General features: G+C 41.6%; 2 protein-coding genes across 7 annotated transcripts in view; one reads left to right on the top strand and one right to left on the bottom strand.

Annotated features, from left to right (window-relative positions):
• ZNF654 (zinc finger protein 654) overlaps positions 1 to 14,489 on the bottom strand; it is a 36,059-nt gene extending 21,570 nt beyond the window's left edge. For 2 of the 5 annotated variants that reach the window (XM_075103575.1, XM_075103566.1), the window contains exons 1-2: positions 3,347 to 7,000; positions 2,359 to 2,504 (exon numbers count right to left, since the gene is read on the bottom strand). Coding sequence is in view for 2 of the 5 variants with exons in the window: in XM_075103607.1 (XP_074959708.1) it covers positions 2,359 to 2,504; positions 14,280 to 14,411 (278 nt within the window). In the remaining 3 variants the exon portion in view is untranslated. Of the gene's footprint in view, positions 1 to 2,358; positions 2,505 to 3,346; positions 7,001 to 14,279 lie in introns of those variants that run through there. The other 3 variants (XM_075103607.1, XM_075103559.1, XM_075103586.1) reach the window with 3 other exon arrangements.
• Positions 14,490 to 14,963: 474 nt separating this feature from the next.
• On the top strand, positions 14,964 to 23,301 carry CGGBP1 (CGG triplet repeat binding protein 1). 2 transcript variants are annotated; one of them, XR_012662319.1, is made up of 3 exons: positions 14,964 to 15,096; positions 17,604 to 18,587; positions 23,124 to 23,301. XR_012662319.1 is itself a non-coding variant. In XM_075103693.1 (2 exons), exon 2 carries the CDS (start codon positions 17,633 to 17,635, stop codon positions 18,134 to 18,136), a length of 504 nt encoding a protein of 167 aa, XP_074959794.1. In that variant the 5' UTR covers positions 14,964 to 15,096; positions 17,604 to 17,632; the 3' UTR covers positions 18,137 to 22,308. The 2 variants fall into 2 exon arrangements, 1 of the variants encoding a protein (XP_074959794.1); XM_075103693.1 differs by lacking the exon at positions 23,124 to 23,301 and having other exon boundaries at positions 17,604 to 22,308.

The following is a 23,301-nucleotide window of genomic DNA, read 5'->3' on the forward strand; positions in this document are numbered from 1 at the left end:
TCTCATTTCATGTTGATAAACAAAGTTTTGCAGTAAACTTGACTCTCAGGAAAGGTCAGGCAGGAGTCATGTCATGATCTGGAAAGCAGCCAAACTGGAACTTAATAATAAGACCAAACTAGTTACAGCAAAAAATGATGTATGTATCTGTTTTTATTTGCTTTGAGTGATTTAAAGAGAAAAGGATCTTGGGGAAAAAAAAATCAGGAAATTAATAGTGAACAAGCGTAAACTACAGTTTTTCTTCCCTATCAATGCACCTGCTCCACACTCTTATCAGACTAATAAAGGAAACTATCAAAAGATTTATATTTCCTCATTACCAGTCTCCATTCAGATAAAATTACTATAGTCAGTTCCAGCTTGGCCCTGTTATCTTAAACCAGTCTGCAGCATTGCACATCCACATTTACATCCATCCGCTTATAATAATGATCCTTGTAGATTTATCACATCACTACTTTGATATTACTGGCATGAGAAGATTACCTAATAACACTAGTACGCTGCCACCGTTTTTAAAGCCCACTGATATTAACAGCAATAACATGCTGCTTCATTTGTGATGAATAGCAAGGCTAGCAAGTATAGGAAATGCAACAGTCATCACTGTTAACAGTTCGTCTGGTTACCAAGGAAATCTTACTCGAGTATGACAATATAGTCAGGCAGATTTTTGCTCTCCAAGAACTAAGACTTAATACACGCCAGATTTTCAAAAGAGATTCAAAGCAAGGTTTCCCAGGTAACTGCAACTACTAAGTCCCAGGATCACTTTATGACATCGCATGCAAAACCACGCCAGTTAAGCAGAGTCAAAAGAAAAAATAAGCTGGCATTCTAGAATGGAAGAAAATCTCAGTGAGTAAATCCAGCTCCAAAAACCAATACAGAAAAAGGTGGCAGGAACTCACCAACCAATTCACTTCTAGATTATCAGGAAGTGACCACCCTACATATAAACAATACCTGAACGTGTACCTTTTTTTCCTCCCAAGCTGTGATATTTAGAAGTATATAAAGGTGTGGTTTGAACTTTAAGATGTTTTTTTCCTAATAACTAGTGAAAAAAACCTGAAGTCACTATATTTTGATGTAACTCCTAGTCATTCCCTGATACCTGAGCATTCCAGTTTTAAAAATCATGGTCTTATGGTTCCATAAATAGTCACATGTCAAATTGTTTCACCCACCCACCTACCCGTAAATCTCTTTGGTGAAGTTTCACCAATACTTAAAGATAGCATATACTCTGTAAGTGTACAGAACAAAGCTCTGACTCCTACATCATTAGTACTAATAGCACAAGAACAGTGTAAAGGATAAACAACCCAGTCCTCCTGACCAAGTAAACTAAGAAAGACTAGGAGAGCATTCACTTCTGATGACTAGATGAGGCAGGAGCGAGACATTTCCATGCAAAATTCTGAACTGAGCTGTATTTGAAAGCACTGCTCAATAAGAAAGCGATTTAACCAGCTGGACAAATAAATCTGATTTACTCAAACCAAACTTGCAATAAAGCTTTTACGTTTTTATCCCCATCTGCTAAGAGAAGATCAAGCACACTGCATCTCAGCTAAGTACATCTAACTCGCTAACTCTCATACATCTAACGATTTATTTTTTTGCCTCCATTCAACACTGAGGTTTTGAAACCTGAAAAGTAGGGGTTTAGAACAAGAAAAAAAAAATGGGACTTTTACTTATCTACTGATCATTACCCTGACACTTTCAGCCTTCATGTGGGAAAACTACCAATGGACCAAGAAAAAAATGAGATTATAGCAAGACTGATGACCTAACATTTTGCAGTTCTTTAGGCTGAGTATGACTTTTGGTCAGTTAACTGTGTAACAAGTCATTCCCATAAGCATTTTGATGACACAAACATAAAAATCCGATTTCAGATTGACTCATTTGTTAATCACTTTAGGTAATTTATCTTAACAAATACTTAGCTTATTATGTCACTAGAGGTAGAAGAGTAAAAATACATTAATTGTGTAAAATGATGTACTGTCAAAGGCTGGTCTTCAAAAACTCCAGAGCAAGATTTTCCAAAAAGAAGTCTGTGTGGTGATCACTTATTTCTTTAGATCATTTGTTTTGCCAGAAAACCCTTATGACATAGCATTGTAATACGTAACTTGAATATTTAACAAGGACATCAAAAGATTAAACTAAATCCTAGGTTTTTTATCCTCAATTAGCAATTCTTGGTTCCATGTAGCTATGTCAGCTGGTAGAACCACTCTTAAAAGCTCTGAGGATCTCCAAGAACCTATTGTTATTATAAAAGTAACAGACAGTCTAAACTGTAAGGGGAGTAATAAAAAAAAAAAAAAAAGTACTTACAAAGCTAGGCTACTCAATACGTATTGTACGTGCTCACATTCAGCTGGGAATGATACACAGGCAGAGGTGAAACAACAAAGCGCCGTCTGGAGCACCTGAAGCTGAGGCAAAGGAACCTGCCATCTTCCAGCATAGTCTTCAACAACCTAACGACAAAAACATTGAAATATGTATTACAATGGAAAACATTCTCATTCTCTTTAGTCAGAAATAATAAGTAGTTAATACCGTATCTGCTTCTTCTCCCCTCTTTCTCCCTCAGAAGTAGGGTTTGTAACAAAAAACCTGACCATTTTGTGTTATCAAACTGAAAAAATAAATAGAAACTTTATGACCTACACCATAACAGATGTATCACAAAGGACCATCGACTATTCTTTTCAGAGGGTAAGCCAGCAAATACTTTATTCTTGCATAGTATCACAGCAGATATTACACTCTGCATTTAAACACAGGCTTTTATTGTGCAAGAGCATACAAATCAGAGAGTCTATAACAATATCCAGACGTTCCATTCTGAAACTTTCAAAGAGGGGAATGACTAGCCTGCCGTCTCCTAGCATTTATGTCAGCAGAGGAAGGCACAAACATACCAGTCACCCTTTCTTATCTGATCAAATAAGTAAATTTGGCCTTTTTTATCTACATGTTGGAACTAAGGCTAGTTTTGCCCAGTTGTAGTTACAGAAATGCATCACTATTTATAGAGAAACACAAAGGTGAAAAATAGGTATTTTAATGGAGAAAAATCCTTGCCTGGTCATCTAGTCAACCTTGTTTGCACCAATGAATGCAAATTTCTGGCACTGCCTATGCCCACATTGGGAGGCTCAATAACCCAGCACCACCTGATATATCTACATGAGCATCCCTACACTGAAGTCCTCTGAAGGACCCAGTCCATTTAGAGCACTCCATGTATAAAACACACAGCACTGAGTTCAGCATGAAGCACAGCAGTAAAACAGATGTCTGTAAAGGCGCCCACCAATTCTGTGACAGACTAGTCATTATGCTGCAGTCTCCCAGCAAGCAGAAGGCCAAGGGCTTTGGGTCGTCTCTCCTCCTTTAATCAACAGCTAAGACATGACTCATAGGCAGTATTCTAAGCAAAGACTGAAAACCATATTTCTTCCACACTCTGGCACATAGCTTATCTCATTGCACTGTAGTCAGGCCCCCTTTGCTCACCTACTCTTGGACTGTTTTTTTCTTCATAACGGCACAGCTTCAATATAAGCAGAAGAGTAGACTATCTGCACTTCAGGGCCTGGGTTTCCTCAGATGGAGAAGAGTGACCTAACTGAGATCTCCTACATCCCGAGGAAGTAAGAAGCAGGTGGGGAAACACACCACCACTAGTCATGCTTTAAAGAGAAAGGTAAAGCACTCCATAGCATATGGAAGAGACAAGTAACTGGCTTCAAGAAAGCTATGAAGTGCCAATCAGAGTTACACCTGGCCACCTATCTCAAGAGCCAGGCTGGGCAACAAAGCATGGACTAAACCAAAAATCAGATATATCACTCTTTGGGATTTCTTTCTGACTTAAAAGTCTGTGAATCCCACACAGATTTTTCCAATTCCCCATGACCTAAATAAAGGGCTTATAAGTCAGGTTAAGTGGCCTACATTTTTAGTTCCAAAGCTGCACGCCTAACTTTGTTTAAGGCTCTGTAACTTGAACAGGCCAGTGTCCCATTTCTGACAGTTTGTTTATAGCTGCTCCATAGCAAAGGAGTTACTGATAATGGGACTGGTAATTTTTTCTCCTCACCAACAACAGCTGAGACTGATTTACATTTTGTAAGTAGACTTTGACTTTCCACCAAATTTATTTTAATAATTCCCGTTTGAAAATCTGTTAGCTTAATACAGCAAATATCCAGGTCAACTGGAAGAGAATTAGCAGACTTGTAGATAAATACTGTTCCTCTTACAAGAAAGAATAAACACTTTATAAAATAGTACTGCCTCACACATCTATTGCAAGTTCTCTGAAATACTTTTAAGAAGGTCCCTTGTATAGGAAAACACAAAAGGCTTAGGAGAAACAAAGTAGACAGAGAGGACAAAAGTCCTTTAGTGGTTTTTGCCTCCAAATGGTCAAACAAAGGTAGAAATAAAACATTAGTTCCCACCATGGCGTTTCACAATACATTGACCCAAGATGCACAGTATAAATACGTTCATAAATGATTTCAAGCAATGAGACAACATTTTGTGATGATACTGGGTTTTTTTTTTCTTGGTAAAGTGTTAACTGGAAAGAACTGTAGAAACAATTTACGACAGCAAGCAATGAAATCCAGCATAGACAAGTGTGCAGTGGTACTTGGGGAACAAAACAATCCTAATGTGTAATACAGCAGCCTTCAAACTCACAATTACCAGCCAAGAGCAACACTGAGTTATTATGGCAGCTGTTTTAATGAAAAATCACCTCAATGCTCATCACAATGGCCAAGAAAGCAGATTAAATATTAGAAGAGTAATAAGGTAAAGCAAAGCAGACTGTTAACTGCTCAAAACCACAGCACATCCCTGCAGCTATAAAACCTGCATGCTGGTTTGCTAGCTACCCGTTCCTATCTCAAAATAGAATACAGAAGGCAAAAAAAAAAAAAAAAAAAATCTTTGAAGGAAGACAAGAAATGCTAAGTAGCAAAATACATTTCACATAAGGACCAATGCAGCTAACTAGGACCCTTTAGATTGAACAGAAATAACAACTACGGGGGGGACAACAAGCAAGGTTGGCAAGGATCAAAATAAATTTCAGGAGGTAGTTCTTCACACAGCGTGCAACTCCTTACTAAAGGGATGCTGTGCATGCTGAATGGCTACATGAGTTGAAAGAGGCTGCATGAGCTGAAAAAGATATCCACCAAGAGTTACTAACTACAGTCAATTAGCTGAACTGAAAATAGAGAGGGTAAAGTTACTGCATTTGCCTGTCTCACTCGTTGGTTGGGCGTATATGAACTTTTGATAATATAATGATATTAGGACCAGAATCTTATTTCTGCAAGTAATCATAATTCAAAAGCAATACAACCAAGGCTCATGCTGATAATTAGACACTGTAGTCTCTGAAAGGTGCAGTCCTCCTGCCCACACTTTATAAAGGCCTATACAGCCCTCCTCGTTGTCCTTGCTGCACCTACAGCACTCATCTGAACCCAAAGCAAACTAGTTCAGGAACTTAACTGGCTGATAACAGCCTCCTCTCCGCAAAAAAGCCACCAGTCACTGTCTGAACTGGCCTGCCACCGAAGTACCAGAGGCAGCACAGAAAGGAAGACACCACAACAACAACATTGCATTAGTTAGGCTGTTGGTCTGCAACTCAGATGCATTTACAGAAGACTCACAGCAACAGCCCCAATCCCACCACAAACCGGTCAGGAAGAATATGAATAGCATACTTTTTTCTGAGTATGGACACCTGAAACCACGCATTCGTCAGTCTGGGGGGGCAGGGAAGTCTAAAACTAGTCAATTCTTAGCAGACTTGCAACAATCTCCAGTAAGAGATGCGGGGGGGGGGGGGGCTAAACTAAATAATAAATTCCAAACCACACTCCACACACATTCTATATGGAAGTGGCAGTGGAAATAATATATGTTTGTTTTACAGTTTTATGTATACTTCAATGTCTGTCTTTAAGTGATCTCACAGAATAGGTTTTCCTATAATAGAACCAACACCTTTGCTGTCCAAAATACTCAACATGCCATGCTTTGAAACAAAACTGTAAACCAGAATATAGGTAAAGGTTTATACCAAAAAGACCACCCCACCAAAACCAAAAAACACCCAAAAAACTTTACCACTTCTGACATTGTTCAAGGAAAACAAAAAAAGGGAAATGCCTGTGTTCACCTTCATGTTGTAAAGTTGTGTCATCGGAGCACTTCAGAAAATCAGATAGGTTATGCTGGTTGAATCCTAAATGCTTTAAGTTTATGTTTATCAGCACATTTTTAACAAACACACTATTTCAATATAATGAAGTCATTATATTGAAATATAATGCTTCAGCCAAAGCAGCAGCACATTGTCAAAGCAAAGTGGCCTGTTCCTTGTCCAAATCACAGCGCAGAAAAACAGAAGGGAGGTGTCATTTTTACGTGACTTTCTGCAACAATTCCCTTCAAGAATTCCATTAGGGTGCAATTTTTACATATTTAAATATTCTCCATGCATAATTTCCCAGTCTGCCTTTTTTACCTTTTAAATTACCACCATTCATGAAGGGACTGTGGGGCCTTTTGTCTTCCCTTTCTCTCTCAGTGCAGATACAGATACGGAAAGGGAGGCGGAAACATCTTTCTGCCTTCCTGCCCGCCCCGCCCCCATTCAACTCCACCTTTCTCCCACACCAATACACTACTTCCCCTTCTTTAACATGTTGGGAGTAACTCAGAGGAAAATCCATGATTCAGATGTGTCCTGTGAAGTGCAAAATCAAGACCAGACTGATAAGTCTCCTATAAGAAGTTTCTAAGCACAGCACTAAAGCAGCTAACCCCGAAAATAACACGGTAGTGATTAAAGAACCGAACCAATGTGAAAAATATTTTTTCTAGACTATTACGTTTTAACTGATTAAATGCACATATATTTTAAGTAATAAAATATACAAATAAAGCGATTTGGCTCTTTTCCAAACACTTAAGAGAAATAACATTGCAAATACATAGGACACAAGAAACAAATGTTTTATGTAGTGCTAGGCCTGAAGTTGCTGCAGCTTTTCCCGTCCCTCCCCACAACACAAAAATAAACTAAAAATAAACAAATCCCACCGATTTCGGACTTCTGTCATGACTAGGATTTTAAATGAAGTTCCTCCCATAACTTTTTGTGAGATGTAACAGCAAAGGAAGTGACCACAGGATTAAAACCACAACAGTTCTGTGAATACTTCTGTTTATAGTTTTCAGAAAAAGAAAGCTAGTTGGCAAATACAGTGGTAGTCATTTGTTATAATAAACTGATATAGTGCTTGTCACAGAATAGAGCGAACCAAAAATTATTTAAAATGCCAAGAAAAAAGGGGCATTTTTTTTTTTTAAAAAATTAGTTTCCTGAAAATTAAAAACTGTAATTAAAAGCAACACCTACCACAGCTGCCTGTTCAGAAGTACCAGAGTAGCTTGGATAACAAAGTTCAGTTCTAGAAGAGAACTCGAGTAACACTAAATTTACTCTAGCTGAAAACATCAGAAGAAATAATCACACTTTTTTAACTGTCTTTTTAACCTATTTGATGGATGACAAGCATTTTGTTCTGTTTCCACATAGAAACAAACTAACTGTATCCTTACAAAAAGGATTATATTATCCAATTAGTAGAAAAGTCCTTAAGATTTTAAGATAACATAAAACATTACTTAACAGATACTAATTCAAAATGGTTTTATATGGTGTGACTAAAAAAAAAACCACCCCACTGAAAAAACCTGATATCAGCAATGGCTTTACTGCAACTCACATGTGAATATTACATAAGGAGTAACCAAACATAATCACACTCCTGGCAAAGGAAAAAACATCACCCAGCAACAGCGTGACACATCCTATGAGACAAGTTTCTGCCAAGCCTCTACCCTTAAAGCTAAATGCCTCCCCCCACCTTTAATCACTGAAATCTCATCCATTTCCTCAGCCTGCTCGAGGCAAAAACAATACCTAAGACTGGGTTCCATACACCCATTACATTTAGCCACCCAAAGGGCCAGTTTTTGTACATATTTAGTCTGTCACTTGCACAACAGTGAAAACTACATATTAATCCTAGAAAAACAGTTTTGTCTACTTGTAGCACTGCAGTAAATGTGCCTGTGCAGGATTTTATGGCTGAAAGACACTTATTTATATTGAAAAGAAGCAATATTCCTCCTCACCTTTTGACTAGCCACCCCCTAGAGTGGAAGTCAACTAATTTAAGGAATTGCTTCGATTATCTTTGAAAGACAGAACTGACAATGTTATGTACACACACGACAGTGTAGGTCCAGATCACCAGTGATATTGGTAAAATGCAACCTGAGATGCGTTTCAAGTAAAAAGTACAATTACTTCTTTCCCTCATCTGAGCAACCACTACTTAAACTTTCTGATTTTTGCATTACCTACTGCCGTAAGTGTGCCTTTTCTAACTTCAAAAAGCCCCTGTAGCCAGGCTATTGGAGAGCCTGTACTACAGAAGCCTAATTTAATGGAGATCCTTCTTTTTAGGTATAAAACCTGCAACTCCTTTATAAGTCATAATCTTGATACATTTTTCCAAGCAAAACTCAAAAGCCATTTTCATACAAAAGCTACACTTTGAGACAAGGTGTTAAAAACTGGAGAAGCAGCCAATACCAAGAAGTTTGAGCGTGTGAAACGGAAAAGTTCCAAACAAGTGGGAGGAGAAAAACGTTAAAAAGATCAAGGGAAAAGTATAGAACGCATTTGTAGGGTTGCGCAATGCTTCTTTTTTTAAAAACACTAATTCCTTAATTCTGCTTTTAAAACAGGAAGATAATTTCTCAGGATAAAGCCAAAAGGACAGCAGGCACAAAAGGCGAGGAGAAGTCAGTACTAAGAGAGAAGTGAGTATGTGAATAAGAAAAGACTTTATAATGTTAATGACAAGAAAAGCACCGAAGACTGACTCCTTCAGCCTACTGATCTGCAAATAAAGAGGTTGCAAAGCAAATACTATTGTGAATTCTCGCAAGAAGGTGACTGAAAACAGCCAAATGCACTACATACACCACAACCTAGTCTTGCATGATAGAGGGTTATCAGGTTTCCCATCAAGTGTCACAGGAAAGAGTGTCACCACCTAACGCAGGACACCCTTCTTTGCAGGCAAGTAAGCCTCAACAGAAACGAAGGCTCATGCTTGGCATTCACCTTGGGAGCAAACACGACCCGGTGCTTGCCCCAGCTCTTTTCTAAGGACTTCCTTTTAAACCTGAACCTCACCTGGATCTCAAGCAGTGCAATACTAAACTGCTAACTAGTAAATTGAATATGCTTGTTTTCACCAGCCAAGCATAGAAAAAAGACCCAATAAATAGAGAACACAACAACGGGTTAATTTTTAAATGTAATACATTTCGAGTAGTTATGGTATGCTTTGATACACAGGTAAATGTAGTTACTGCAATGTATGGTTTGCCCTTTACAACCTTTCATGTAACTAGCGATGTCACACATTTAAAAACAACCCGAAAAACGTCAGTCAAGTAAGTCAAAGGTGACTTTCAACGGTGCTCTCAGAATTAGAACCATCAACAAGCACATTTATTCAGGAAGCTACAAAAAACCTGCCTAGAACACCACAACTCATTACAAGAGAAAATAGGTGGTTAAAAATTTCAAATTATACTTTCTCAGAGAAACAAGCTTCTAAGAAATTGAAGAGATCACCTTCCACTACTAGTACTCATGTGAGCAAGATTTCTGTAGCTAAACTTTAAAATTATGTATGGAGATCAAATATGGATCCCCAAAGCCCCAAAAGTAGTAAAGTAAAACTCTGGCATAACTTAAAGGGATTTTTTTGTTGTCATTGTGGGGGGGTTTTCTTTTGTTTTTGTTGTGGGGTTTTTTTCGTTCAAACTATAAAAGCAACTTAACAGCTATTGACTTGAAGTTCAAACTAAGAGTCAAAAGCAAGTACTTTCACACTTAAACACATCACAAAAAGTGTGAAAATGCATTAATCCCAAAAATCAGAAGAAACATTCAAAGACGTATTTTTCTACCTTCATCCCCACAAAGCAAGACAGACAACCGCTGAGTCATATACCCCTGTGTTTATTTTTTGGTCTACTAAAATAAATCCAGGAAACACTATCTTCTCTAGTGCGTTACTAAATTTTACTTCTTAGCTTTCAAGTTTATAAACCCAAGAATTTTTTTTTTTTAGCAGTGACTCAAGGTACCACCAATTAATGTAAGCAAACTAGGTAATCTTTATTTCAGGAAGTCAGATCATACTGGAAGGCCGTAAGCTGATGCCACAGTAAGAGCAGATCAAGTAATGTTTACCTCTCGCAGTATTACCTTGTTACTTCAGATCAGACTCACCTTGTGTTTATTTCAGTCTGTGCTGAACAACTTAAATTAACATCTAGTACAGTTATGCAGCCATGTGGACAACTACAGTAATGCTGGGAGTAACTTGTAATATTTTGGTAGTACTTAACATTATGAGAAAAGATTCTGAAGATAAAATGTCAAGCTAGTAGATAAAACTATACCCACTTCAAGTACAACAAAGTAAGCTATACCCATTTTCCAGCTCACTGTTGAGGTCTGTTTTCAAATCAAGTGAATTTCGAAATTTGTCCTTCCAATTTTAAAAGTACTCCCTCCACCCTCATACAAAAAAGCAACCATCTACGCTATTTTTTTCTGCCCTTCAGAATTTGTATTTCACTCACATGGGAACCTCTCAACGGCTCTGGTTCCTGAGAAATCTCATGAAAGAATTTCAAATTCTGCATATAACATAGCAAGTTGAAACTCATGAAGCTCTTCCAAATGCTTAGATTGAGGCGGTTTCTGCTAGGTACCACCTTTTAAATGTCTTTAAGCTGACAAAGTAATTACAGATGCCTTGTTCCTTTGCTTGTCAAAGTTGGGAACAGTAGGCTTGATTTTCCCAACGTGTAAGTGGTTTCAATACACGATGAACTTCATAAACATAAAGAAAAGCCAGACCAGCAATTTTTAGAAAGTAACACAGAAACAGCTGGTGAGATGCAAAACTGGGCACTTATCTCATCTTCCAACTGTCTCTTTCCATTCCCAACCACAGCAAACTTGATTTTTGTTCTCCCCATGTCATCAATCTCAAATAACAATCTCAGAAAACATTTTATTCTACTTTGCCTTGGGAGATTCAGGCTGTAATGACTCTGTATGACCATGCACACCTACAGTAAAAAAATAGAGCCCAGAAACTACACATGGGTCTAGAGATTCCACATTCTGACTTTATCTTGTATCACTAAATCGTGATTACGCATATATTTAAGGAAAATGCTTTGATAATCCAGCCATTTTTTGGTAACTGTTACTTAATCTACTATCTAAAAGTCAAGTTCAGCTGCGATACTCCAGGTCTCAAGAGCACTGAACCTGGCTGTTTACAGCAATATTTTACCTTTCTAACATATTTCAAGGATGAAAGACGTGCATGCCAATGCTTTTTCAAGGTCTAAGCCACCCTCTTACTCTTTAAGATCAGTCAAGAGGTCTTTCCTTCTATCTACACAAAACGGTTCTACAAACCAAAAAGGCCTTAGATCTTGCTTCATTTTCTGATCGATTTACTGAGACCGAGATGCGGATGCGTGCATACTTCACACAGTAGCACACCAATATGCAATCTAAACAATCTTCTTTTCATCAGCTGACCCCAAGCTTCATCGCTATGACTGAAGCAGACACACATATTTTAATAGGTTGTTGTTATTCTCAAAATAAAAGTGTTTCTTTCAGGTAGTTCCAACTCAAGGTATTATCACCCAGCAGCTATTTCTAGAACCGCTGTTCAACTTTGACACAACAACAGAAACATAGGAGGCAAACTAGGACATTTAGAAGTGCCAAATAACCACCGAAACAAGCAAAATTGTGTTACCAATGCGGAGTGGAATGAGGTGGAGAGGCTTGATTTGCACAACATCCAAATGTGACCTTCAGAAGATCTGGATAGAAAAGCACGAAGCAACAGGCTCTGACAAAAGCTAGAGCCAAAAGGAAAAACTGCACCAAAAAAGGCTTATCTGGGGGGAGCAGGCAAAGCTAAATCTAATAAAGCAACACAGTATTTAAGTGAGAAGTTTTGTTTTCCAACAAACGTTATGAGAAACTTCATGACACTTTCTGAACAAGAAATATAAATGTGCTTCATCACTTACTAAATAGGCTTACACAGAGACCAGTATAATTACACCACTGTGTGTCTCACGAGGGTAAATGAGCTAACATGGAGCATGTGCAACTTCATTTGTTGTCAAACCACAGATGTCACACAGCTACTGGATTTTTATACCAGTACACTACACTAGTTAAGATCTTGTATTTATGTAGTTAAATCACCAGTAGAAGAATCCATTACTAAAAAAATATGCTTAAACAAAACACGGAAGACTGTATTTTGAGTGAGCACATGACTGCTCATCACACCAGGCCAAATTTAAACAACAACAACAAAACCATCCCTGGAGATGAAGCGTTAATATATTAACTAATTTTCATCTGGATTACTTAAACTATGCATTGTTAAAATGGAAATTTAAAAGAAAAAAACCAAAGCCTTTTATATACCCAGAACATTGGCTGTCCACGTGGAGAGTTCAGAAACTCGAAGCAAACCAAAACAAAGTAGGGGAGAGGGCTTGGCAATCCTTCGACACAAAAGAAACTGCAGAAGTCAAGGTCAAATGATTTCGATACTCTACCATTAATAACTGTGGTACAACTATTTTATAGGAGAATTCCTTCCCTGGTCTCAGCCTCTTCTGTTCCCTACCCATTCCTAGCTTTGTCTCGGAAACAGGATTGGCATTAGTATATGAAGCTCTCACCCTACCCATGCTTCCTCCTTAATACAACGAATTCAACACGCAGTAAGCGCAGCTCGAAATATTTAAGATAAAACTCTCGGTGCTCAAGAGAAGAAAACATCTTCCCAACCTGCCAACTGAATCACATATGGTTGTAACTTCTTACAACTGTAGTTTACGCCATACTTCCAAAAACATTCACTTTTACTGGCTTCACAACTTCTTTTCATGCATACCAAATTTAAAGAAACCACTGAAGAGAAGAAATATAAAAGGATAGGTAAAACGAAAAAGCAACCTGGGGACTTATTGAGCGGTATGCTACCCATGATGATTTTAAACGCATCTTACAGTAAATAATATTTCAAACAGATGTTTTATTGAATGTTGAAGCGGGAGAAACAAAAATAAGAACGCAGAAGCACGTTTATTTAAATAGAAGGAAACAATCACAGCGGCGAGGTAAACAGCCCAGAAGCTGATGAACTCAAGCAAATCCATACAAAAAACCCTCTAGACCGTGTTCCTGAAAACAGCAAGTAGCGTGGCCGAAATACACCCGGCATAACTAATGTTTTCTCAACACGTGCTGATGAAAGCAACTAGGACAAGCAACCTGTTGTCGATCGTTACTTTACAAGGCATACATAGAGAGGTTGCAAAGAGCACAAGCATTCCGGGCCAGCAAAAAGAAACTCTGCTTTTTAAAGGGTGGGGAAAAAAGCCCAAACCAAAGCAAAAACACCAACCAAAAAACCCACTGTCTAATTTAGCCACCGTTACGAGCACGGTTCCCGAGGCCCTCCCTCTCTCCGCCGCGCGCCCGACTCCCCAGCCCAGCAAAGCCACCCGGAGTTGTTTTGCCGGCAGCACCGCCACCGCCAGCGCCGCACGTGTCCCAGCTCGGCGGGCCCGGAGGCGGCAGAGCCTCCCCGCCGCGGCGGACCCCGCCGCCACCCCCCCTCCGCCGGGAGGCGCCGTCGCTCTCTCCCCCCCCCTCCCCTCAATCCCCTCCCCCACACGAACCTCCCCGCCCGCCCCAGCCTGGCCTCCCCCCTCCCGCCGGGCCGGGCCAGGCCGGGCCGGGGTCAGTCAGCGCCGGCAGCGCCCCGGCCCCCCACCGCGGGCCGCCTGTCCTCGGCCCCCTTCCCCTACCACGACCCGGGAGCGGACCGGGCCCCCTCCCCCGCGGATCCCCCTCCTCCCCGCGCGGGAACCGGGCCCCCAAGCCCCGCGGCGCCCCACCCCCGCCCGCCCGGCCGGCCGGCCGGCCGGCCGCCTGGCCGGCGCGGGGGGGAGGGGCAATGAGCGGCGCGGGGGGGCGGGGCGGCGCTCACCTGGCAGAAGCGGCGGCAGTAATACTGGCTGTTGAGGAGGGCGGGCGCGCCGGCGGCGGGGCCCGGCGCCACCAGCGCCTCCAGCTCCTCGCTGAGCCGCTCCGACTCCTGATCGCTCTCGTCTTCCGCCATGCTGCTGCGGCCGCCCTGCGCGTACCGAGCGGGCCCCAGCCCCCGCCACGCCCCGCCCCGCCCCGCCGCGCCGGAAGGGGCGAGCCCCGCGCCGATCCGTCACGTCCGGCCACGCCCACACTCTGCCCTCCTATTGGGCCAGCCGCCCTGCCCATCAACTGCCAACGACCGGAGAGCTCGCTGGTGGCCTCTGACCCGTGGCTCCTCCCTTCCTCCCGGCCCCGCCGAAACGTCCTTTGATTGGAGAAAAAGTCTCTTCGTTACTTTGTCCCCTCCTCGCCATTGGCCGCTCGTCCCGTCTGTTACACCTCCCTCCGCAGCCTCCTGCCGACGACTGGCCAAAAGACCCCCGTCCGCCAGACGCCACTTGTCGCCCCCTCGCACTCCGACTGGCCCGAGCGTGCCTCCATCACGGCGCTTACACCCGCCCCCCAATTCCAACTGGGCGAGAGTGCCGTCCATCCCCGCGCGCCCGGGCCAAGGGGAACCAACCGCCGAGAGGTTTCTCCCGCTCGGCCGTTCTGTGGTGGCGGAGAAGGGGCGGGCGGCGGGCGGGCGCGGCGGTCGCTAGGCGGGTTGCTAGGTCCCGCCTACCGCGGCCGCCAGGGTGGGTAGGTCCGTCTGGCTGCGGCGCGGCGGCGGCGGCCCTCGGCGGAGCGGCGGGGAGGCCGCGCGGCCGCAGCGGGTAACGGTGCCCAGCACGGGGGGCGGGGGCGCGGGCGCGGGCGGGGGCCGGCGGTGGCTCGGCGGGGACCGCCCGGGGCCGCGCTCCCGCCACTCGCGGGGCGCCGGAACCGGGCCGGGAGGGGAGGAAGGGGGCGGCGGCGGCGCCTCCCGGCCCCGCCATGGAAACACCCGCCGTGCCGTGCCGTGCCGTGCCGGGTCGGGGAGGGAGCGGAGCGGAGCGGGGCGGGGCCGCACCTGCCGCCGCCGCGCCGGGGCCGAGGGAGGGGGGCGGCGGAGCGCGGACCCCGCCGCCGCTCAGAGGCCCGTACGGGTTAAATGGCGCCGTCAGTCCGGCGAGCAAACCCCTGGGAATAAACGCATTTTGCTCCGGTGGCAGCGGGGGGGGAACGGCGGAAGCGGTTCGGGGGCTGGGGAGGCGGGCCGCTTGTCTTCACCTGAAATGCTCCCGGGGCTCGCCCAGAGGCGCCCGGTGCCCGCGGCGGTCCCCCCTCCGGTGACCCCTCGTAGCCAAGGCAGCCCCCCCGCCGGTGTGAGGGGGGCAGGCCGGGCGCCCTGCCCCGGGTGCCTCGGCGGCACGCACACCTTCCCCCGTCGGGGGACCCAGGAGTAGCCAAGGAGGTCGGAGGCATCAAAGAATCCGTGCCGAAACTGGAGACCGAAACCCCCCCCACCAAAAATCCTGTGTTTCAGTAGTTGTACCACTCACAGGGCTCCTACGGGTTGTGATAAAGCCTAAGTGCAAATACCTGGTTCGGTAGGGGATTCGTTTGGATGTTTCTGAAGCCGAAGCAACAAGTTTATGTTAGGTTAAGACTTGTTTTCCGCTGGATTTCGGAAAAGAGTCAGTTAGGAAACCAGCTATGGGAATAAATTGCATAAAGCAACAAAAAGAAAGGAAAAAGTTCCATCAAGACTGAAAAAAGATTGTTTATCTTAGTCCGTAGTGTTGTGCAGCATCAGTCAAGACTTACAGTCCTGGGAAGTAGCAAATAGCACAAAAAATTAAAAGGAAATTAGCTAGTAGCAAGATCCTTATCTCCTTTTTTTCAAAAGGTTGTAATCTCTTAACGTAGCAATGGTTTAAGAAAAAAGACAATGGCAAAGACTGAATTTTCTGTTCCTTTACTCTATTTCCATAGCAAGCAAAGGCATTCTGGACAGCAGAAACTCCATTCAGTCCTTAGAGCTGGACAAGCTTAATTTCTAGTTTGGCAATCCTGGCCTTTTAAAGGCAGATCTTTTAAAATGTTGTAAAATGTTGCAACAGCAAACTCTATGCGTGACAAAATAAGTACAGAGAACCGTACGTCTAGCGGTATTCCAGTCTCTGTCTGCCTTGTCAGCACAGGCAATACAAAATTCTTCAAGGTTGTTTGTACCCATAAGTAAGTGCCTGGACAACCAAAATACATTTTTCTTTTTTAAATAAACACCCATTGCTCTTTTTTTGATAAGCAGGTGGGTGGTTGATATCATGAATGGTCATTTTGCTCAGAAAACCTCAAACCTGAACAGTGCCGTTTCTTGACTTCAACTTTACTTTGAACAGGACTTGAATTATCTTGGCTGAGATTTACACCTACTCTATTTACACTTACTCTATATCTCAACAACAACAAAAATAAATAGGTTGGTTTTGATTTTAGCACACTGGACTAGGTTATTGCCTGCTTTGGTAGTGCAGAGGAATTTAGAGTGACGTTAGAAAATATCCAACCCTTAGTTATCAGTTACCTTCTTTAGAGAAGCTGTCGTCTTTGAAAATGCAGGTTCTTATTTTGCATTGAAATTATGCAATTTTCTGTTAATGTTAGGCTGTTCTGGTAGTCTGTAGTTGCAATGACAATATTATTTGCTTTTGACTCTGAGTTAAGGTTCAATCTAATAGTTGTGGTTTGAGTTGGGGCAAAAGCGAAGGGTGTTCCCAAACAAGTGCTGACAAAACTCAGGTTTGGTTTGGGTTTGTTGGTGGTTTTTTTTTTTCTTTTTTTTGGTTTGCATAAGTGACAGTAATGACCACCTTGCCTGATATTTGGACAACTAAGTTTTGCTAAGAGAACTAATACATATTTCAAGGAACTAAACAGAAAACTACTGATTCAACATAACTAAGAAACTGTCAGATATGTTGAAAATACTAAGAAGAAAGCACCCTTTACCCTAAAGAGTGAGCGATAAAAATTCTTCAAGAAAAAGCAAAACGCCTTTCTGTTTGACATTCAGTGGCAAACAGATTGAGTTTTGTGGGTTCACTTGAGCTTTATTGCTGTAGAAACTAAGAAGTATTTTACCCTGTCCTGTGAGGAGCTTTGGTTTCCTAAGTTCTTTGGACTTGAAGATGAAGAACCTTTCAATAATAGTTTCACACATGTATCTTACATGGGATTATTTCTTCAGTGTCAATAAGCGCTATGTTGGGTATTGAATAGACTGCATCCAGAACTATATGTTTGAAATCAGTAGCACACTTTAATGGCGGGGTTTTTTTTTTGGTTTTTTTTTCAGCTTTCAGGTAGAGTTTATTGAAGGCAACGATGGAACGATTTGGAGTGAAGTCTGCACCATCACGTAACCGCTCGAAGACGGCTTTGTACGTGACTCCTCAGGATCGTGTAACTGAGTTTGGCAGTGAGCTGCACGAAGATGGAGGAAAACTCTTCTGTACTTCCTGCAATGTGGTTCTGAATCATGTTCGCAAGTCTGCCATCAATGACCACCTCAAGTCTAAAACACACACAAAGCGAAAGGCAGAGTTTGAAGAACAGAACGTCAGGAAGAAGCAAAGGACTCTGACTGCCTCCCTTCAGTGCAACAGTACTGCCCAGACAGAGAAAACCAGCGTCATCCAGGACTTTGTGAAAATGTGCCTGGAAGCTAATATTCCACTTGAGAAGGCTGATCATCCATCTGTGCGAGCCTTCCTGTCCCGCTACGTCAAGAATGGCAGTTCAATACCCAAGTCAGACCAGCTAAGGAAAGCATACCTGCCTGATGGGTATGACAATGAGAACCAGCTCATCAATACTGAAGACCGTTGAGAAGAAAACTGTTTTCATCATTGTTGTGAAGTTTTACATATTGATGGTGTGGTTTATTTTTATATTCATGCATATATACAGTGTTACATATTGGTTTTACAAGCTATTTTGTATTATTGTAGAAATGACAATCTATTTGTGAACTTAATGGTATGCTGCAGACTTGCTAACCCTGCTGTAGACATCAGAGCTACTTGATGTAGAGCTCATGATGAACGCAGGGAGCATACCTGGCATACACCTCATCTGTGTTCAGTCCAGCTGTAACTGACGTTAAGAAAAAGGCACTTGGATGGAGGACCTCACTTACCAAACTGTGCGTCTAAGCACGCGAGGAAGACGATGCGATAGGGATTGTTAATCATGTCAGTGGATTGCTCTGTCCAGTATCCTGTCCGCGAGTGACCAAGAAGCAGCGCTGCGCATTTGAAATGCAAGAAGCTGTAGAATGGTTAGTTAAAATATAACTGCTCTGTTGTGGGAGGATTATTGCAAATTCCTATTCAAGTTAGGTTTGTGTGCTAAAGCGGGAAACATTTTTCTTCTAGAATGCTCTCTTGCCCTACTTGGTGCAACTGTGGGTGCATTCATTATCTAGCTTAAATAGGCAGTCGTCTCTTGTATTGACCTCAACTCCACTATTCTCATAAAGCCAGGAGTTCTGCAGGTTTACCATGCTGGCTTTTTTAAAAGCATTGTTTCATTGTCTCAGTTTAACATGTCTCCTTCAGTTTCTGTGCCAATTTTTGAAAGTTGAGTAGACAAATGAGTAACTGAGTGTGGTTTGCATTGCAGCTGCAGGCAAGTGAAACTTGTGCTGGACCAAGATCTCAGTAGAGAGGATTAATGCTTTTTTATTACTAGCAGGACAAAGGATGCTAAATCTGAATTTGGGGTGGGGGAGGTACTAAAGTGTGGAGTTGAGAAAGCTTTTTTACAGCGCGCAGGGGAAGAGGCTTCTCCGTCTTTCCCTGAAGCTTCCTCTACATCTCTGTCCTTGTCCTCAGCCTTTTAGTCAAAGGAGGTAAGGTGATTAAAATAGTTTTCAAAATAGTTACTGCAAAGGCTATTCAGTACCTGTAAGCGCAAATATGAAAGCATGTATACTTTGGAGCTATACTGGAATTTCTGACTCTGTGCCAAGGCCACATCTATTTGTCTGGCAAAAAGAAAAATGGGAAATTGAAGAATTTCAATAACGTTACCCTCTCCGAAGTCTAGTCAACTGGTACTGAGCTATTCCAAACTATTATGCCAAATAGTCCACTCAGCGTAAGCGCTCTGTAAAGTTTTTGAATGGAATGAGGGAGCACCATGCAAAGCGCTGGAATACGACAAACTTCTGCCTGCTCTATATTTCCTTGATGCTCTGGGTTCAGGGAGCCGAGCATCTTCCTAGCAGCACAGAAATCCTCTGCTCAGTGGATACAAGGGTTTAAGCATGCTTTAACTCCCTCAGGTGGAGCCAGTTGTTCTGTTCACCTTCCTTTCCCCAGTAGAGTTTCACAGTATCTGTTTCTCATTTATTTGTTTTATTCCAGATACTTACAGCAATACTAAGGAATTGCTAAAAGAGACAAAATAAAACCTGCTTATTTTGTTTCTGTAGCTACTTCCCTAGCTATTTCTAGGGCAGTCTCTTTTGCTGGCTTGAGAGAGACTTACATACTTATGAAAAACTGGGTTTTTTTGTGCAATTAGGTTCTACAGAAATGCACTTGTGTTACATTATAACCATGTCTTGTAGCCTTCTGCTATGAGACCTGTTTGAATAAGCGGACGAAACTAAAACGCAGAAGGCTGCCTACCGTGTGTACCAGTACACGAGTACTAAGTACACTGGCGCACCTTTGGTCCCTGTTGAAGCTGGCGGGACTCCATGCAGTCATAGCAATCCTGTCAATGGTATTGGTTGCTGGTTTAGAACTTGAGGCAGAAATAACAGTAGTAATTTTTTTCTCTAATCCTAGATATCGGAATAGGCCTTCCAAAGTACCATTTGCTATTGCACAAGCTAGGGTTTAGCTTAGGATCATGAACTGCCTTGGGCTGGAACTGTTTTATAAATCTTCTTAAGCCAAGGGAAAGGTACACTACCAATAGTCTTTTGTGTCCTGACGATAATTGAAAGTGTTCTTTTACAGCTGCTGTTTCATTACAGTGAAGCAACATCCTTGCTTTAATTTCTTTTACCTTATGAATACTATCTTAGAATTGAAGCAAATAAAAAACAACAGATTATTGAGAAAACAGGCTTCCATTAAACAAAAGCATCTACAGAAGGTGGTATGATTAACAGGTATGAATTTTGGCTAGTTAGCTCAGTTCTTGCCAACATGGAGTTTCACAGGCTGCACTCCATAACCATTTTATATAGGATTCAATGCTGTATGTTTCTCCCTTAACTGGCAAACTGACAGACATTTTGAAAAGCCTAATGGTAATGTTAAACAGGTTCTTGCACAACTGGAAAAAAAGGTAAAGTTACTTTCACATATATCGTTTTACATAAAAATAAAAGTTAGCAACATCAACATCTTTTGTTAAAAAAAAGAAAACCAGTCATTTTCAATAAGGCAAAGCGATATTAGAACACTTAGTTTCTCAAAAGCTTACTCTACTTATAAAGCAGACTGTGTACAAGACTATCAATTTACAGAACTAATACAATTCTTTAAGTATGTTCAGTAATTATTCTAGTACCAATTTATTTTTTTATGCAGATTTACTACAGAGGGTACAAGCCTGGTGGAGCAACCTTACCAGTGTAGCCATAGGCTACCAACTCATAACAATTTGGAAGCAAAAATTGGTCATCAGGATTTTGAATGGAATTGAATTAATTCCAGTGCACAGCAATTTGTAGGACACTGTGTCTTAATAATGGGATTTTTTTTTCTTTTTTTTAAAAAGAGCTACATTTTTCAAGCTTTTCTAAACCCGAGACACTGAACCATTGCAACAAATGTTCATAATGAAGTAAAGCAATGAAAAATAGAGCACTTGCAGGTCATCTAGAAAGAATAATAAGTTAGTTTATATTCATGGACATAACCCAGATCATCATCAAGATGGTTACACTTACTGTCTTTAAAAGTAAAAATGGTTCCACTCAGTCTTGGAACAGTGTCCTGCAAACACTCAAGTTCAGAGCATAATTTTGCCAGTGTGGCTCTTGGATAAAGCATAACCTTGGTTTAATTGCTATCGATCTTAAGGTAGATTTACAGCGGAAGTTTTCTGGTATGTCTAAACCTAAGTAAGAACTAATTCCTAGAACAGAGGCCATGGTTAAGTTGTTTAACAGTCTCCATGGGGTTTTCCTTTTTTCCTGCAAGAACATTGCATTTTTTTTTCCATGTATTTCCTGTAAAGAGTACTTTCAGAAGCAAAGGGAGGATGGTAGCAAGGTCTGCTTTTCATTTTACATATATATGTAGGGACAAGCTATAAGGGATACTTTTTGCCAGGTGCTTTTATTAATATATTTGAAGCTGTAAATGTAATATAAAAAAAAAAGAAAAAGAAGAAATATTTTCTTCTCTGATCATGTACTTATACTAGTTTAGCCAACTCACAGCTAAAATTACTCCAAAGTGCTTTTCTTGGAACAACACTTTCAAAGATTAAAATACAAACAGGAACATTCTCCGTTTTGTGACTCCGTACAGGTATGCACCATGTTAGTTCCAGCTTGCATGTTATTGAAAAAACGTGAGCAAGTTCTAATATTTTTAAGTACTTTGAAGCCTGTAATTTGGAGGTCCCTAGAGGAGGTCAAACATTCGACATAATGAAAGGGAAAGCTGTTTTTCAATTGCGAGAGAAACTTGGTTCTGCAAAGTATGGGATATTCTCATGATAGAAGGACTATTTTTAGCCAGAGCCCCTTTTAACAATTCTGTTGAACTCAACAGTGAAATGCTCTCTGCTAGGTTTTGCAGCATAATGAGCCGGTTTTCGGGGGGGGGGGGGGGGGGGGAGAAAAAAAAAAAAGCTGGAAGTTTGGCAAGGATAATCTATTTATATTTACTTATAAAGAGAGGCAAGACTCACTGTTGTTGTGTTCACATTGTACTCACTGCTAACTCTTTGTGTAATTTGAGTGCTTGTTGTCTTTGTACAATTTTAAGGGTGTGTCTAACTTTCAAAATAAATTTTTTTTAACAAAGCTTCTCATTGTAATAATGCTGTAGAGTTTAGTCTCTTTTGGGCTAGTGAAGATGCTGCATTTTTGATCTGGTGGTAAGGGTGTTTTGCTGATGGTAAGTGGCCACAGAAACGGTTTTATTTAAACAAGTGCTGAATGTATGGTTAGATATTAGAGTGAGGCTGAAAATACCTGGGTCCTGCAGTGCCACAAGACTTCCTGTTAGAACAGTATGACCAGAGTAAGCGATTTAAGTTTCTATATTAAAATATTACTGGAAGATAAATACTTTACAAAGTTTTCACTTGGTAATGGAAAAATGGTCCTTTTTTAAAAAATAAAGGAACTCGTTTTTCAAGGAATTTATGCACGATCTCTTATTTTGCCAAGAAAGCTGATAAAGAACATGTGGTCATTCACGTATAATGGTAATGTAAGATCGTAGAAATGGATGGTGACAGTAAAAATTAAAGAATGTATATGCCGTTGTTCTAGCTTAAGGTAATATCAAGCTATATGTTGAAGCAGTTTGTTGATATATCTGTACAATCACACCGAAGTCTTTCAGGACTGGTTATACAGAACTCCTGCTTCCTGTCAAGTATGTGACTTTCTTCATGGTGACAGAAATTCCCTAATTGTGCCTTCTGTTGCAAGTGAACACCACGTGAAATAATGGTTATGCATTTTGATGTTGCAGTAAATGATTTGTAGGTATAGGATTTTGCAGCTGCCTAAAGTTTCAGGTCTTTTCAGGAAGGGCTTCTGCAATGTAGAAGAATCAGGTCTTTCCAAACTATCTGCGAAAGCTCACAGTTTGATCTCTGTCTCCCTTAGGGACTTTGTGAAAAACGAGCAAATAACATTGGCCCAGCAAAATTATCAAATGTAGGTTTGATTGTTTACATGTTCCTTTTCCTGAATTCTTATCATCTGGCTTGGCATCTCACGATGGATCAGTGAGAAACCCATGCGACCTCTTGACTCACGAATTTATTAATGATTACTTTCTCAT

Source organism: Phalacrocorax aristotelis, chromosome 1 (assembly GCF_949628215.1).
Source record: "Phalacrocorax aristotelis chromosome 1, bGulAri2.1, whole genome shotgun sequence".
In the NCBI taxonomy this organism is placed as follows: Eukaryota; Metazoa; Chordata; class Aves; order Suliformes; family Phalacrocoracidae; genus Phalacrocorax; species Phalacrocorax aristotelis.

Coding starts and splice junctions, on each gene's coding strand:
- CGGBP1 (XM_075103693.1), top strand. CDS start 17,633: ATGGAACGATTTGGAGTGAAGTCTGCACCATCACGTAACCGCTCGAAG.